Source organism: Dendropsophus ebraccatus, chromosome 1 (genome assembly GCF_027789765.1).
Source record: "Dendropsophus ebraccatus isolate aDenEbr1 chromosome 1, aDenEbr1.pat, whole genome shotgun sequence".
Lineage (NCBI taxonomy): Eukaryota > Metazoa > Chordata > Amphibia > Anura > Hylidae > Dendropsophus > Dendropsophus ebraccatus.
In genome coordinates this window covers 15,941,657-15,958,699 of record NC_091454.1, presented here as the reverse complement: position 1 = coordinate 15,958,699, position 17,043 = coordinate 15,941,657, and the positions used below count along the sequence as shown (strand labels likewise).

The 17,043-nt window shown below is 43.8% G+C and overlaps 1 protein-coding gene across 1 annotated transcript in view; it reads left to right on the top strand.

Annotated features, from left to right (window-relative positions):
- Positions 1 to 16,660, top strand: part of EFCAB6 (EF-hand calcium binding domain 6) — a 79,012-nt gene extending 62,352 nt beyond the window's left edge. The window contains exons 23-30 of the mRNA XM_069967992.1: positions 1,785 to 1,980; positions 4,826 to 5,017; positions 5,974 to 6,201; positions 7,220 to 7,435; positions 8,342 to 8,516; positions 11,936 to 12,120; positions 14,802 to 14,951; positions 15,901 to 16,660. Of these exons, the coding sequence (XP_069824093.1) occupies positions 1,785 to 1,980; positions 4,826 to 5,017; positions 5,974 to 6,201; positions 7,220 to 7,435; positions 8,342 to 8,516; positions 11,936 to 12,120; positions 14,802 to 14,951; positions 15,901 to 16,023 (1,465 nt within the window). The 3' untranslated portion in view covers positions 16,024 to 16,660. The remainder of the gene's footprint in view (positions 1 to 1,784; positions 1,981 to 4,825; positions 5,018 to 5,973; positions 6,202 to 7,219; positions 7,436 to 8,341; positions 8,517 to 11,935; positions 12,121 to 14,801; positions 14,952 to 15,900) is intronic.
- The last annotated feature ends 383 nt before the right edge of the window (positions 16,661 to 17,043 follow it).

Here is a 17,043-nt window from a genome sequence, read left to right as displayed (position 1 = left end):
TTTTGCCGCAGAATTCCGCCTGATTTACTCAGAGTGAACATACCCTAAGGGAGAATGGTCGGGAATGGTACCAGAAGCGTAAACAGAAACAGAGCTGAACAGAAGCAACCAACAGCGGAACCACGAGCCCCAGGAACACTAGAGGTAGAGACTAGATGACCCTCGGGCAGTGTAGTGTATGTGTATTATACTATATCATCTACCAGATAGATCACACTCTATACATCTATCGATATAAACTGGGGTGCTGAAACTAGAGGTCCCCGGTAGTCTATGATTGGGGTATAGAATCTGCAAGAAGCAACAACAGGGGCAAGCAGAAGTCATAGTCCAGAATAAGGGATCAGGAGCAGTGTTGGGCGGACTTGCTGAACTGTTCAGGTTTGGCGGTGATCTCCAAACCCGAACGCTTGACATTTGACTCCCGCTGGCTGGAGAAGTTGGATGCTGCCCTAGGGAGTCCTAGAACACATGGATACAGCCTATACAGCTATATCCATGCTTCCCTGGCAGCCCTAGGTTGGCATCCAACGTCGCCAGGAGTCAAATGCCGAGCGTTTGCATTTGCAGAACGTTGCCGAACCTGAACAGCTCAACAGTAATCAGGAGCGCAATATTGGATGAGCCAACCTGGGACATAAACAGAAACGGAGCTGAAGTGACATCGGTGGAACCATTAGTCTCAGGAACACTAGAGGTAGAAACAAGATGACCCTCAGGCAATGTACTGTTTCTGTATTATAGTAAGTCATGTGTCAGGTGACATTCTATGCAGCAATCAGAATAAAGCTGGTTTTGAATGTAGGGGACTCCCTGGTGTTCACCCGTGACCCCACAAGGAGGTTTGAACTTGCTTTAGGGAGCTCCCCAGTAGTTTGTGGTCAGTGACATGGTGTACAATCTGGATAGGAAGCAGGAACTGGAGTAAGTACAAGTCATAGTCAGGAATGGGTGAATGGTCACGACTAGAGATGAGCGAACCGAGTTCGGGTTCGAGTCGATCCGAACCCGAACTTTCGGCATTTGATTAGCGATGGCTGCTGAACTTGAATAAAGCTCTAAGGTTGTCTGGAAAACATGGATACAGCCAATGACTATATCCATGTTTTCCACATAGCCTTAGGGCTTTATCCAAGTTCAGCAGCCACCACTAATCAAATGCCGAAAGTTCGGGTTCGGATCGACTCGAGCATGCTCCAGGTTCGCTCATCTCTAATCACGACCGATATCGGACGAGTCAACCTGGAACATAAACAGAAACGGAAATAAATTGATGACCAGGAGCAACTAACAGTGGAGCCTCTAGTCGTGGGAACACTAGAGGTAGAAACGATGACCCTCAGGCAAAGTGAGAGGGACCTGAATACACTATATACATGGTATATATATATATATATATATATATATATATATATATATATATATATATATATATATATATATATATATTTATGTATGGTATTATGGATCATAATTGTATAATACTGTATATTTATGTATAGAGATATTATTGGTCATTGTATAGCTGTATTAGTTAAATATTATATGTAGATGCCATATTGTATGGCGCAAATGTTTACTTACTGGATGTACATCATATGTGAGAACAGGCGCCAATAAAAGGGCAGCATCATCCATCGTACAGTGATCCGGGAGCTGACACCTTCATCAATAAGGAATAACCTCTGGGTTAAGGAGCCGTCAGTCAGTACCTTCTCTAGAATAGGATGTGGATGAGATGTGACTTCTCGTGCCGGTGTAAGTGCTCTTTGTTTTTCTCCAAGGTTAAGGCTAAGGGTTCTGGACAACAAACTCTCCTATTTTGACTTCCTGAAAATGATTGACGACGGGAGGGCTTCAAAGTACGGACAAAGACAGGAGACCATTGTGCCCACGGAGAACGGCCAGAACCTCAGCCCGCACAAGGTGCTTGTGAAGCTGAAAGAGTCCGTCAAGAACTCTCAGGAGGAACTGCGCAAAGTAAGAAGCTGATATTGTATCCTCCCTCCAGACTGTTCTGACAGCCATGTAACCACCATGTTAGATCTAACTCCGCATACCGAGCAGGTCATTCATTTCTTGTAGAATTAGCAGGATGCCGTGTAAGGTCTTGTGCTCCTTACAATGTGTTCTATCACTAGTAGAGGGAAAGGTCATCCTTGTTTATCTAGGCTCTATCCCTGGTGCAATGAGACTGAATACGGTGATGATGGAGTAAGTGGAGTCTATAAAGACGACCCATGACCAGTCTGGATTGTCAAGGGGTCCTTCACCGGACACGAATTTGAGAGCTTCCCCCTGATTGAGTGTCGAGCAGTGGTGACCAGTGTTCCCTCCGAGCTGTGAACCTTGGAAAGGAAACAGTTAAAGGGGTTATCCAGCGCTACAAAAACATGGCCACTTTCTTCCAGAGACAACACGACTCTTGTCTCCAGTTCAGGTGCGGTTTGCAAGTAAGCTTCATTCACTTCAATGGAACTGAGCAGCAAAACCTCGCCCAAGCTGGAGACAAGAGTGGGGCTGTCTCTGGAAGAAAGTGGCCATGGTTTTGTAGCGCTGGATAACCCCTTTAAAACAACATGCTAATGAGGTTAACAAGCCAAATAGCAGCAGTAGCTGTCAAGCTGATTGGGGGTTTTAACTCTATCGTTGCTGCAATGAATGGCTTAAAGCAAGGATGGGGACCCTTCGGCCCACCAGCTGTTGCAAAACTACAATTCCCATCATGCCTGCACAGCCAAAGCTTTGCTTTGGCTGTCCAGGCATGATGGGAATTGTACTTTTGCAACAGCTGGAGGACCGAAGGGTCCCCATCCCTGGCTTAGAGGGAGCAGTGGTGGTAACCATCCAGTTATTATTATATTGGGTGCCAAAATTATCAGCACTAATAGGTAGTAAATGGGACAGGAACTGCCATAAGTAGAATTCATAGGACCCCATAGAAAAATAAGATGCTCCCCACCCCCAATATTAGGAAACTGCAGCCGAAACTAAGGGTACTATTACACGGGCCAGTAAAGGCTCGATCAGTATTGTAAACAAGTGCCAATCTGCTAGATCAATTATCTACTTTTACGTGGCCCAATAATCGTTTAGCAAGGGCTATATATATATATATATATATATATATATATGTATCGTTATCGATGTCCATGCAGGCCTTGCCCAAACAGTTCATACATTACCTAAGCAGTATTCTCTTGCCCTCTGCTTGCTTCCCGATCCCACGGTTACAACTTCATATCGGTCTCTAAACTGACAGGCCGCTCAGCCAATCACTGTCCGGGAAGAGAGCAGAAGGCAGGAGAAGACTGGGAACGTGGACAGGTAATGTATTAACCTGTCATTCAGTCGTTTGCCACGCATCACTATTATACATAGCGATGTGCGCCTGACGCCCCATGATTTAAGGTCAAAGGTCAGATGATGATCGTTATATCGGCTGATCGTTGTCTCTATTACACGGAGCGATAATCGGCCGAATCGGCTCGATTTGTCCGATTATCTCTCCGTGTAATAGGAACCCAAGGAGGTTCTGCCATCATGGGCAATTATCCCCCTATCAACAGAATAGGAAATAACTATGATTAAAAGTGGTGTAACCACTGGGACCCCCACACTCTCGAGAACAGGACTCTCAAAGCTCTTCTCTTTATGGATCAGCAGTTCCATTCATTGTGGAAGTGTTGAAGGTTGATCTATCTTTGGCACTCTCATAGACAATGGATGGAGCAGCAGCCAGGTACTGTATGTGCATCTCATCAATCAGATGGAAGCTTTGGAAATCTTGAGTTGAATGGGAATCCCCCAGAAGCATAGGGAATAAATGTTCATGGTGGCAAAGCCGCTATAAGGGTATGGATAGTCAGTGACATACACACAGGGGTGATCTGATGGTCTTCAACACCCCCTTCATCTTGACCTGTAGAAGCTATCTTGGTTTTCTGCCACTGCCGTACTGGGTCAAAAAGTTAAAAAGCACCAGGTCTGATGCACCCAACTTCATGGCACAGACCACCATCATGACTGGCAACTGGAGGAGGAAGCCCTTGGCAGCGCCAATCCCAGTCCTCTCCCTCAAAGTAGTGAATATATAAAGATAATGTCTAGCGGCACTCACCATAAAACTTGATCTTTATTCTCAATATCCAAAAGAAATACAAAACAGGAACATGGAGTCCTGTCATGGAGTCCATGTTCCTATTTTGTATGTCTTTTGGATATTGAATACACAGAACAGTTGGCGTTACCAGCATCCCTCCGCAGTTGTTGCACAGCATTTTATGCTTTACAGCGCTGTTTTTATACTTCTGATATGTCTAATGTAAATGTGCATAGGGTCGAGCAGCCAACTGACTGGCAATCTGGATAGCCCACCGGAAATCTGTCCAGCCTGACAGATTGTCAGTCTGGGCCTGGAAGCTATCATTGTAGTTGCTTTTTATACAGGTCCAATATGGCTGCCATGTATTTTTCACACTTTCTAGATGACTGCATTCGTTACCTCAATTGCTTCCATCATCTTCTCCCGTGATGATCTCAGTATCACAGATGTCTTCTCCCTAACCCTCCCCACCCCCCTCCTGCCTTCCTCATGTTTGTCATTTCCCGCCTGTCCTCTCTTCTCTCGTACCGGTGACATTTCTTTAGTCATCGCCTGCTACATCAATCGTAACAAGAAGTGAGTTGTGCAAAAATTTATTGTTTTTACACAAAAACATGGCAGCCTGAGAACACTTTGCCAATAAAGTCACCGCATATTATACCTTGTACTGTTCCCAAAGTGACTGAAAAAATAATTCAAACCCGTTGCTGTCACCTTCAGGCATTTTCCGCGTTTGATAAGGACGACACTGGCACAATAAAGCCTTTAGAATTACACCGGATTCTTGACAGTTTCTGTTTTAAGCTTACGGACAAGCAATTCAAGTACGTCCTGAGTAAACTCGCGCTGAACGAGAACAACACAATAGACTGGAAAAGCTTCCTACATAATTTCTCCACCTTCACTGCCGAGGTATGAACAACGCCTCTCGTGCATAAGCAAGATGATTTTTTTTATTTTTTTTTACCTTCCCTTGTTGTTCTCGCACCAAGAATTCCCGCATAAAACCTATAATTTAATTCGTACCTGTCTATGAAGCACCTGACCGATAAACACTTAGAAAGCACGGCTCTGACATGCGAACAATAAGCCCCGGAAAACACAAGGCCTTGTCAGAACTGCTTGCGCTCGTCTGTCTTCGGCATAGTTTGATTACCGTGAACGGACAGACTTTTTTTTTTTTTTTTACTAATAAGGGACAATTTTGTCTATGGGATTCAGCTAAAACAGGGTGGAAAGAAAGAACACGGTAGTCAGGATAAACACAATCATTATTCTACGATATATATACAAACAGTGGGGGTTGGGTGTAAGTGTGAAATGGTCACAAAACGAACCAAAATTACGTATATGAAATGGGAAATTAGAGTTGATAACCATTGTAAGACTTCTGTACTCCATAGAGGCTGGGTCTTCTCTACTACTTGCCTTTAAGATTGTAGACCTCATCTTGATCCACTAAGCTGATCCCACTCTCTATGCTGGGAAACAGCTAAATTGTCCAGGCAAAGCCATGGTCAGCCAGACATTTCTCCTGCACAGCACACCAGGCTAGTGATGGCATTGGCAGGAACTCTGTACACCCGCCCCTGCGGAGCACAGCAAGGAGAGCTCCGCCTCCTCACACATATTAAAATGCCTATGGGCAGGAGCAGCCAATAGGAGATGAGGGTGGTTGCAGTTGGGTCCGACAGCAGGTAACGATTCCGTTTTATTACACGTGTATCCAGGCACCACCCCTTAGTATGTTAGTATGGGATGATTCCAGCAAGACCTAATACTACAAACTTGACATAAACATCTTCGGAAATATTTGTTAAGCGTACAACCCATTAAGAAATCCATCTATTGTTTCCATCTGGTCGCAGCCTGTATCCGCTTGGGTGGAGAGAGTGGAGAGGGTCACCCGGCCGAGATCTGGTCGAGAGCTGACAATGAAAGACATCCTGACGCACATCCAGGAAGTCATTGCGGCTCGCTTCTACTCCATCACCAAGGACTTCTTTAGCATAGATTATGCAGGCATCAATGTCATCTCCAAGGAGGACTTTCGAGAGTTTTTCCATAAAAATTTCATGTTGCTAACGGAGGAACAGGTAAGAAGAATTTTTATGTCACTATCCAGCTATTATTTAGTGATCTTGGGAAAGCAAGACTGTGACTTCATCCATGTCGGTGGGCAGTATTGCTCTTTAGGTGGAAACAGACTTGGATCTTGATCCTTTTATTCTTTCGATTACCAATAATTGCCCCGGATACGTCATATTTGGCCATACAGTGGCCTTTCAACCATAAATCTGGTATTAAATTCTGGCCTTTCAATCCAACCAACCATTCTTACCTGTAGATCTCTATTCAGGGAGGGTCCCAGCTGGTTGATCCCCAATCTGTGGCTCCCATTGGCATTGGAATAAATGTTTGTAGCTGAAAGTTTCCACCATTTGGGCGTAAGCAAGAGTAAGGGCCCTATTATTGTTCGGTGAAATAGAGAGAACGATCAGCCGATGATCGTGTCATCGGCTGATCGTTCATTTAGGGCCAGACCTAAAATCATCGTTCCCCCACCGCGCATCGCTACGGTTGAATAGCGGTGCGCGGCGGGCGACCGACGATTTGAGAAGAAACAGCAGCAGCATCGTCATACATTACCTGGCTGCAGGGCATCTTCTCTGCGCTGTCTTCATCCCCGGGTCCCGCGCGCTCTATCTTCTGAATGGCCGGTCAGCTGACGGAGCGCTCAGCCAATCACAGGCTGGGACCGCCGCGGCCTGTGATTGGCTGAGTGTGGCCTGTCAGCTGACCGGCCATTCAGAAGATAGAGCGCGGGTGACCCGGGGAGGAGACGGGGCGGAGGACAAGCCCTGCAGCCAGGTAATGTATGATGCTGCAAGGGCTGCAAGGACATCGTTAACAATGTTCTTGCAGCCCTCGCTCAATGATCATCGGGCCGTGGAATAGGCCCAGTAAACGAGTGGCGATCTAGCAGATCGCCGCTCGTTTACATCGTTGATCGGGCCCTCCTCGGCCCGTGGAATAGGACCCTAACTCTAAGGAGATTCCTTCCATCATTTCTTCCACAATGACGTTAATGGTAACATCCATTCTTCCCCGCAGTTTGATCTCCTTTGGGACATGTTGCCCTTTAATCCTTACGGTAATCTCAAATACCACGATTTCTTGAAGATGTTCAGCGGTGAAGTACCAACAACTCCATTACCATTGTCACGTAACGCAGAACCCAACTATAAACGAGAGTCATCGGTCACACAAGGTCAGACATGGGGGACGAGAAGACCTAAAACGGCTCCATCCACCTCCAATAAGCCTTCTGTAAGTTCTGCACTTTTACTTATGGTTATTACATTGTATGATTTTAGTAACGTGAGTTACATGATGTTGACTAGCCTGTAATAGCTTTTGGCCCAATGCTTGTTCAGTGCTGTTACAATGCTGCTGTTAGAGTATGCTGAATTTTAAAGCCTGATCTAGAAGTATCTATCTGCCAGAGAAGAGTAGTAAAAGGGTATAACTTCTATTTAAAAATCTCCAGTCTTCCAGTGCTTATCAGCTGCTGTATGTCCTGCAGGAAGTTGTGTATTCTTTCCAGTCTGACACAGTGCTTTCTGCTACCATCTCTGTCCTTGAACTGTCCAGAGCAGCAGCAAATCTCCATAGAAAACCTCTCCTGCTCTGGACAGTTCCTGACATGGACAGAGATGGCAGCAGAGAGCACTGTGTCAGACTGGAAAGAATACACCACTTCCTGCAGGACATTTAGCAGCTGATAAGTACTGGAAGACTGGAGATTTTTAAATAGAAGTAAATTACAAATCGGTATAACTTTCTGACACCAGTTCATTTGAAAGAGACACATTTTTTGCCGGAGTACCCCTTTAAATTAAAATATTTCATTGTAGAACATCCCACATAAGGTGCCTTAGACCATCTTGTTTTGTTAGACAGGCCCCATTATTTAAAAAAAAAGGGAAAAATCAGAAAAATATCTGGTTTTTCAATAACACTTGATATCTTGTAAAGTGTTAAAGTACCAGTTTGTTGTATCTGCCTATGACTGGTTTCAGAATGGCGTGATGGGAATGGCTAGGGACCTGGCGCCTCTATTAGATATCACAGTTTTATCACCATGTTGAGCACAGACACAATTTTGTTCTATAACAAAGAAACGTTTAGCGCTGTACAGGGATTTGTTTATTCCTTAACTCTTTCTTCTTACAGACGCCGGCCCAGAGGCCGCATACAGCCACGTCGCACCCTGCGCCAATGATCAACTGCGAGCAGGTCGAGAACAAGCTGAAAAGCAGAATCTCCAAATGCTGGCAGGACGTTCATAGAGCGTTTAGAGAAAAAGACCAGGACAAGGAAGGTCACGTCACCTCGGCTGACTTCTCAGGTACAGTAAATATAATATAGGCTCACATATAGTCTGGTTTATCTTAAAGGGAACCTGTCACCAAGACAATGCTATCTAATTCATCAGCATCATGTTATAGAGGAGGAAGAACTGAACAGATTGATATATAAATTTGAGGGAAAAGATTGTAACTTGTTGATTGAAGTCCCCGCTCATTCTGTGATAAGGAGTCCAGTGGGCGGGGTCACTCACTAGCCGGACTCCTTAGCATAGAAACAACCAAAAAATTATACTGAATCTTTTCCTCTGCTCAGCTCTTCCTGCTCTATAACATGATTGCGCTAGCTTAGGTAGCATTTTCATGGTGACAGGTTCCCTTTAACCCCTAGGCGACCCTGGGCGTATCTGTACGTCCTGGGCCGCCTACGGGTATTCAGAGTGGAGCCGCGCGGCGGCCGCGCTTTGAACCGCCACGGTCCCAGGTGCAGCAAAGTTGACAGTTGCATCCGATGTTGTCCCGGAGGAGCGATCCACACGTCTATACCGGCCGGGTGTCTGCTCCAAAATGGCGCTGATCCCGGCTCGGCACTTGGATGCTTTCGGGGAACAACCCTAACCCCAGGGGGAATAACCCTAACCCCAGGGGTGAATAACCCTAACCCCAAGGGGAACAACCCTAACCCCAGGGGGAATAACCCCAACCCTAGGGGGGCTTCTAGTATAAGTGTAAAAAAAAAAAAAAAAGCCCCCTCCCCTGAATCACCCCCCCCTTTTTTCATGTTTTAAATAAAAATAAATAAACATGTTTGCTATCGCCGCGTGCGTAATCGCCCGAACTATTAATTAATCACATTCCTGATCTCGCACGGTAAATGGCGTAAGTGCAAAAAAATCCCAAAGTGCAAAGTTGCGCATTTTTTCGTCGCATCAAATCCAGAAAAATTTTAATAAAAAGCGATCAAAAAGTTGCATGTGCGCAATCAAGGTACCGATAGAAAGAACACATCATGGCGCAAAAAATGACACCTCACACAGCCCCATAGACCCAAGAATAAAAGCGCTATAAGCCTGGGAATAGAGCGATTTTAAGGAACATATATTTGTTAACAATGGTTTGAATTTTTTACAGGCCATCCGATACAATATAAGTTATACATGTTATATATCGTAATCGTAACGACTTGAGGAACATATATTAAAAAAGTCAGTTTTACCCCAGGGAGAATGGCGTAATAACAAATACCCCCTGAATAACCAAAAAGCGTTTCTTTTTTTCAATTTCACCACACATTTAATTTTTTTCTGGGTTTGCAGTGTACTTTATGCAAAACTTCAGCCTGTCATTGCAAAGTACAATTAGTGACGCAAAAAATAAGGGCTCATGTGGGTCTCTAGGTGGGAAAATGCAAGTGCTATGGCCTTTTAAACACAAGGAGGAAAAAACGAAAACGCAAAAATTTAAATTGGCCCGGTCCTCTAAGGGTTAAGCCACCCTAAGAAAAAAAGACTTTATAAAATGGCACATTGACGTATTTTAGATTGTCTGCTCACAGCAACATTTTTTTTATTTTTTTTTTAATAAATGTGTTAAAAACTTTAAAGCGAATGGACCACTTCGCTCAAACCCTAGGTGACGTGCCTTCTTCAGAATTATTTCTGGCCGCAACACCAAGAGGAGGGCATATCGGTAAACTGGGGGCGCCATCGAGGTGAGACGTCATTTTTTTTTACGTAGGCGAAGTGGTACATTGTCTTTAAACCACACCTACTCAATTGAGACCACACCCACTAATTGGAAGCCATGCCCACTCATTGGATGCCACTCCCACTCATTGGAGGTCACACCCACTCATTTTCTCTGCACTTTTTAAAAATGTTTTCACCTTTTATAAGGACTAAAGTCGATTGATTTCAACATGGAGATTAGTCGACAGTGATAACCAGGAGGTGGTCTTTTTTTTTTATTATTATTAAAGTTGACAACCCCTTTAAATGAGCTAGGGAGAGGAATGGCGAGCGGCCATGCTCAGTAAATTGAATGCAGGTTACCACTGTATTAGCATGGATGATATACTGTATACATTAATCTGTATTGTATAGTATATTCTGTATATTTTATTAGCAGTAGCTTTCACCATAATTAGTCTGAGTAAAGTTAGATGCCCACTAGGGTCCTTCCTCTTAGCGAAACATTTCCTACGCTGAGATGCACACAAAGCCTAATGACGTTTAATGGAGAGATATAAATCTTATGGAGTCTATTAACTGTATGTGTTCTGATCACTAAACCTTCTATCATTCAGCAATAAAGACATGTCTGCAGCGCTGTGTGGTATTGCAACCTCGTCCCATTCACTTTAATACAGTTGAGTTGCAATACCAGATGCAACCTATGGATGGCGCTACCCATGAGCCTGTATTTTTTGTGTAAAAAAAAAAATTGTATATCTGCATGCAAAAGTTCATAAATGGGGGATAGGGTTAGCGCAGTACTGATTTAGATTGAAGAGACAAGCAATGCTCTATGGGAAAGTATGCAAATTAGCTGTATTCCAATTCCTAATCCCACCTATAGGTAGCCAGTAAGTCAGTGCCTATAGCATTAAAGGGGTACTCAATATTTTTTCTTTCAGATCAGCTGGTTTCAGAAAGTTATATAAATTAGTAATTTACATATATATATATATATATATATATATATATATATATATGAAAATCTTCAGTCTTACAGTACGTATCAGTGGCTGTATATCCTGCAGGAAGTGGTGTATTCTTTCCAGTCTGACACTCTACTCACTCTACTGCCACCTCTGTCCATGTCAGGAACTGTCCAGAGCAGGAGAGGTTTTTATGGGGATTTGCTGCTGCTCTGGACAGTTCCTGTCATGGACCGAGGTGGCAGCAGAGAGCACTGTGTCTGACTGCAAAGAATACATCACTTCCTGCAGGACATACAGCAGATGATAAGTACTGGAAGACTGGAGATTTGTAAATAGAAGTAAATTACATATCTGTATAACTTTCTGACACCAGTTGATTTGAAAGAAAAAGAAAATACATTTTGACTAGTACCCCTTAGGATTAGGATATTAAAAGGATTTTTCAGGATTGCTTTCTTCTAAAAAGAGTGCCATGACTATCCACAGGTTGTATGTGGTATTACATCTCAGGTCTATTCACTTTATTGGAGCTGAGTTGCAGTACCGCACACAACCTGAGAACAAGAGAGGCGCTGTTTATTGAATTCCGGAATTCCCTTTAACCAAGTGTGAACCCACCTCAAAAAGAAGAGATTCCCATCTGTACAAACCTCATCAGGACACAATAAGGTGGTTATAGTCTAGTCGTGTATATATGAGTTCTAGAGCCTTCCATATATAAACCAGCACCAGATGAGGCCCCTGTGTATAGTCATCTATGTAAGCGAATAATCATGTGACTTTCACCGCTTTTTGTAGCTGTTCTCCGTCAGTTTAACGTGGACATTTCTGAGGAGGAACTGGAGAAGCTAACACGGAAATACGATTTAAGAAACAATGGGAAAATCTCCTATTCAGATTTCCTGCGGAATGTCACACTCGGAACAACACCTCCAAAAAATGTCCTCCTGCAGCGGATGAAAGTGCAGAAGCCCCGGATACCGGTATGTAGGCGATCCGCCACATCGCGCTGCTCGCACAGTCTCCCAAGCAAGAGGATTCCATTGTCCGACCATTTACCAGAGAAACAATATATCAGTCCCCTCCTTGTCGTATCTGTCAGGTTCTGGAATGCTTGGGCGGATCTATAAATTGTCGTGTTCTAACAATTCTACGGTATCAGATCTGTCTTTGAATCGTAAGATGTAAGGATCATTTATGTGTAACGGTCATTTTTAGTTTTTTTTGGGGGGGCAGAAATCAGTAGTATAAGCAATTTTAAGAAACTCTATAATAGGTTTTATTAGGCAAAAAATCCTCTTGCTGTATTTAAAGGACAACTCCCACAAAAATTTTTTTTTGCTCATTTAACACACATTACAAAGTTATATAACTTTGTAATGTGGTTAAATACCCGGCCTGGCCCCCTTCCCCCACTTTCGGACCCCCGACCCTCCACCCCGGAAGTTAAGGAATGTATACATTACCTATTACGATCGTCACGGTCCTCTTCTCCGGGGCGGCATCTGGTGACGACGACGTCAGAGCCGGGGGCGGTCCGGGTCTTCTTCCTCCTCGGAGTCTTCATGCAAAGTGAATGGGGATGAAAAGGCTGCTGGTGCACATGCGCACCAGCAGCCTTTTCATTGGCTGGAGCGCATCACATGGCTTCCAGCTTGCTCAGCCCTGATTGGCTGAGCTTGCTGGAAGCCATGTGATGCGCTACAGCCAATGAAAAGGCTGCCGGTGCGCAAGCGCACTGGCAGCCTTTTCCATCCCCTGGACCCGGAAGTTGGAGACATCGCTGGATGACGGACGGCGGCGACGGAGAGGCGGACGGCGGGCGAATCGAGTGGCGATCGTCACCGGAGGGATGGTGAGTATGGTGTCTGTGTGTGTCTGTGTTTTTTTTTTTTTTGGGGTCCCGTGGGAGTTGTCCTTTAAAAAACAATTTCCCAGCCTCCCCCCCCCCCCCTCATTTCTTATCTGTACATTATCAGACAAATCTGCCAATGATATCCTATGGAGGGGGGAGGGGCCGAGGGAGATGAGTGAGCAGGAAGAAGAGACATAAAGGTCAGCTGTTTGTAGATTGTCTGGGCACCTAAGAAGCTGGATTCAGGGGTCAGAAAGGTCAGTGCTTATCTAGGAGCTTGCCGAGAGAAGACTGCAGGGTGTTGTGCAGTGTAGGACTGCTCCATGCTCACTAACTCCTCTCAGCCCCTCCCCTCTCCATAGAGCATAATGTACACAGAAATCCTGCTTCTTCTGAAGTCAGGGGAGAGCTAGGAAAACAGCTTTTTCAGTACAGAAGGAAACTCTTTTGGTATATAAAACCACATATAAAATCACAGAGTTTCTTAAAATCACTTGTACTATTGATATTTATTGTTTTCAGAAAAATTATCCTGAAATGATAGTTACACTTTAAATGGACGCTGTCTTTTTTAAACATTTGAGTGAGTCAATGCAATCTGTAAGATATTTAGAAATCATTTCATTTAAGACTCCTTACCGCAGAGAAAAACAGCCCCAAATTCTTGGCCACTACATGTCACTTCCCTGCAGTCTGCTGTCTGTTGCCTGTTGTTAGGGAAATTCTGTCTCTAGTAACAGAGAGACCAAGACAGAACTCAGGAAGCAGGGGAGGGGCTTAGCTAGTGTTATACAGGGGAGAAAGCTTGGACTGTATACACACAAGGTTTATATAGGTTCGCTATAAATCAATCAATCTGGGTAAGATGGATTTTAGATTTTCTGCCCCTGTAAAGGTGTCTGTACAAGATGGCGGATTTAGCATGTGTGCCCGCTCACTTTTGACAGGTGATGTGATTCCAAATATATTATCACATAACGTGTCCGTTTAGACCTAGTCATTTTTAATGGGCAATTCTGACTTAAAGGGGTTATCCAGGTTTATAAAAAAAACACAGCTACTTCCTTGCAAGAAAAGTGCCACCCCCTGTCCTCAGGTTGTGTGTGGTATTACAATTTAGCTCCATTTACTTTAATGGAACTGAGCAGCTAATCCCCCACACCCAAACTAAGGACAAGAGTGGAACTGTTTCTGGTAAAAAGCGGCCATGGTTCTCTAAGCCTGGACAATCCCTTTAAATGAACTAAACTGGAATTACTTTTACTAAGACTAAATTAATCCATGACCGATTCATTAGATTTCGATCCATTGAATCATATTGTAGATTCCACCTTAATCTTTTTTAAAGGGGTACTCCAAAGAAAAAAAATGTTATCATCTGGTGTCAGAAAGTTACATAGATTTGTAAATGACTTTTATTTCAAAATCTCCAGTCTCCCAGTACTTATCATCTGCTGTATGTACTGCAGGAAGTGGTGTATTCTTTCCAGTCTGCTGCCACCTCTTTCCATGTCAGGAACTGTCCAGAGCAGGAGAGGTTTTCTATGGGGATTTGCTACTGCTCTGGACAGTTCCTGACATGGACAGAGGTGGCAGCAGAGAGCATACAGTATGCACCACCATTTCCTGCAGGACATACAGCAGCTGATAAGTAATGGAAGATTTGAGATTTTTAATTAGAAGTAAATTAGAAATCTGTATAACTTTCTGACACCAGTTGATCTGTTCTTTTTCTAGAGTACCCCTTTAACAAACAATAAATGTCCAGACCCTCGAAACCTTCTCATTGATTGTTCTATTGGATTACAGATGAGCACTGGATCATACGGCCCCAATTTTCTAGACGCCATGCTTAGAATCCAGCCAAAAGTCCTAAACAACTGGAGACCAATGAGAAGAACTTTTCAGTCTTACGACGAGACACGGACGGGATACATCAACATTCAGGATTTTAAACAGGTAATATAGGAATATACACTGGGGGGGGGGGAGATTTATCAAACCTGGTGTAAAGTGAAACTGGCCCAGTTGCCCCTAGCAACCAATCAGATTCCACCTTTCATTCCTCACAGACTTTTTGGAAAATGAAAGGTGGAATCTGATTGGTTGCTAGGGGCAACTGAGACAGATTCACTTTACACCATGTTTGATAAGTCCAAGAGGCATGGGCTGCTTCTCCCCTTCTTATCCTCCATCTTTGATCTCCGAGCCTTGGTCAAATCCCAAACAGATACGGTTCATCTACATTGCTACAGTGCATCCCGGCATCTGTTCGACCCGCGCAGCCAATCAGTGCGCTGCCCCGCCGCAGCTACTGATTGGCTGAGCGGGATGTCCTGTCCAGAACCCCCGAAGCAAGCCAGTGCGCGGAGGAGGTGAAGTATGCTCCGGCCGCCAGGGGCTTAACTTACATACTCGCAGCAGGATGTCAATCCCGCTGCGAGTATGTATTCTCATAGGGATGCACTGACACTGGATCCGCAACGGATTTCGCTGCGAATCTGCAGCATGAAAATCGCTGCAGATCCGGTGTGTGTGAAGGCACACTTAGGCTGGGTTCACACTACATTTTTGCAATCCGTTTTTTGCAAAAGATCATCTGCCCGATACTACAATACCGATGATCTTTTCAGAGGCCGGCCAGGTCACAGAATGGCCGGTCTCTTGCCATGTGTGAATATAGCCTAAAGCAGCAAACACTTTATGGGAATCCAACCAACTACATTGAAAGCCATTGGGATCCATCATGGCGTCCATCGTGTCCATCATGGTTCATGTTTATAATGGAAACCACAGATGTGAACAGAGCCTAACATGCGTTCTCCATCCCTCCGTCCCCCGGCATCTGACTGCACTTAGCACCATAAGACGCGTGATTACTGTAATTTACGTCCATCTCTTACCGCAGGTTCTGCGCAGATTCGGCGTCAACCTTTCCGAGGATGAATTCTTCCACATTTTCGGTTACTTTGACAAAGATTTCAAGTCTAAAATCTCCTACAATGACTTTTTGAGTGAATTCCTGAAATAATTACACAGTCGCACCGCGCCAACATTTTTCCTCGAAACGTGTGAGTTGATTTTCTGCTTTGATGAGAATCGGGATAAATCAATTTACAAGTCACCGGAGTTAATGTTAACGTTGTCCACAGCTCATAAACCGCAGGCTGATAAGTAACACTGGGATAGGAAACAAGCGTGGAATCCGAATTACACACCTGCTTTCATCAGACCTAATTACTTTAATTACCAGGGTGTTTAGTGTTTTTTTTTTTTTTGCATTTTTAGGCAATGTTCCCAGTATGTTTTTCTTTGACCGTATTTCAGCCATCATTTTGCAGCGAAAATACAGCCGTATTATGCAAATTACAGCCGTATTATGGCTGTAATTTGCATAATACGGCTGTATTGTGTTGCCAAAAAAAGACATAGTGGGAACATAGCCATAATATGCCATTTCTTTTGGTTTGTATGATGAACTTATATTTAGAGATATGGTAGTTTATCAACCAAAAAAAAAAGAATTTGTGTGAACCCAACCTTAAGGGGTATTCCTATCTTAACTAATACTGTTATACTTGTAGGTCTCATCAAGTTAAATATTTTTGCATATACATTCATTTACCAAACTTGCCTCGTTCCCCTGATATGCCACTCTTTCTCAGCCATTGTTGACAGCACATTGTCTAGGTTACCAACCACTGCTCTGCTCTAAAAGCAGTGGTTTGGCTGGGGTATATATAGCTATAGTATACATATTTATATATATCATGCAGTATATATACACAATATACCTTTATACATCTACATTATATATATTTCATTCTGACCACTGCTTTTAGAGCAGAGTGGTGGTTGATAACCTGGACAACGAGCTGTCAACAATAATAGGAAAAGGAAGCGAGTTTGCTAAATGAATTTATTTGGAAAAATATTGATGAGCCCTACAGGCTTATCTATATTAGTTGAGATGGGAATACTCCTTTATGGTGCGTTCACACCTACAGGATCTGCAGCTGATTTTCTGCAGCAGATTTCATGTAAATAACTG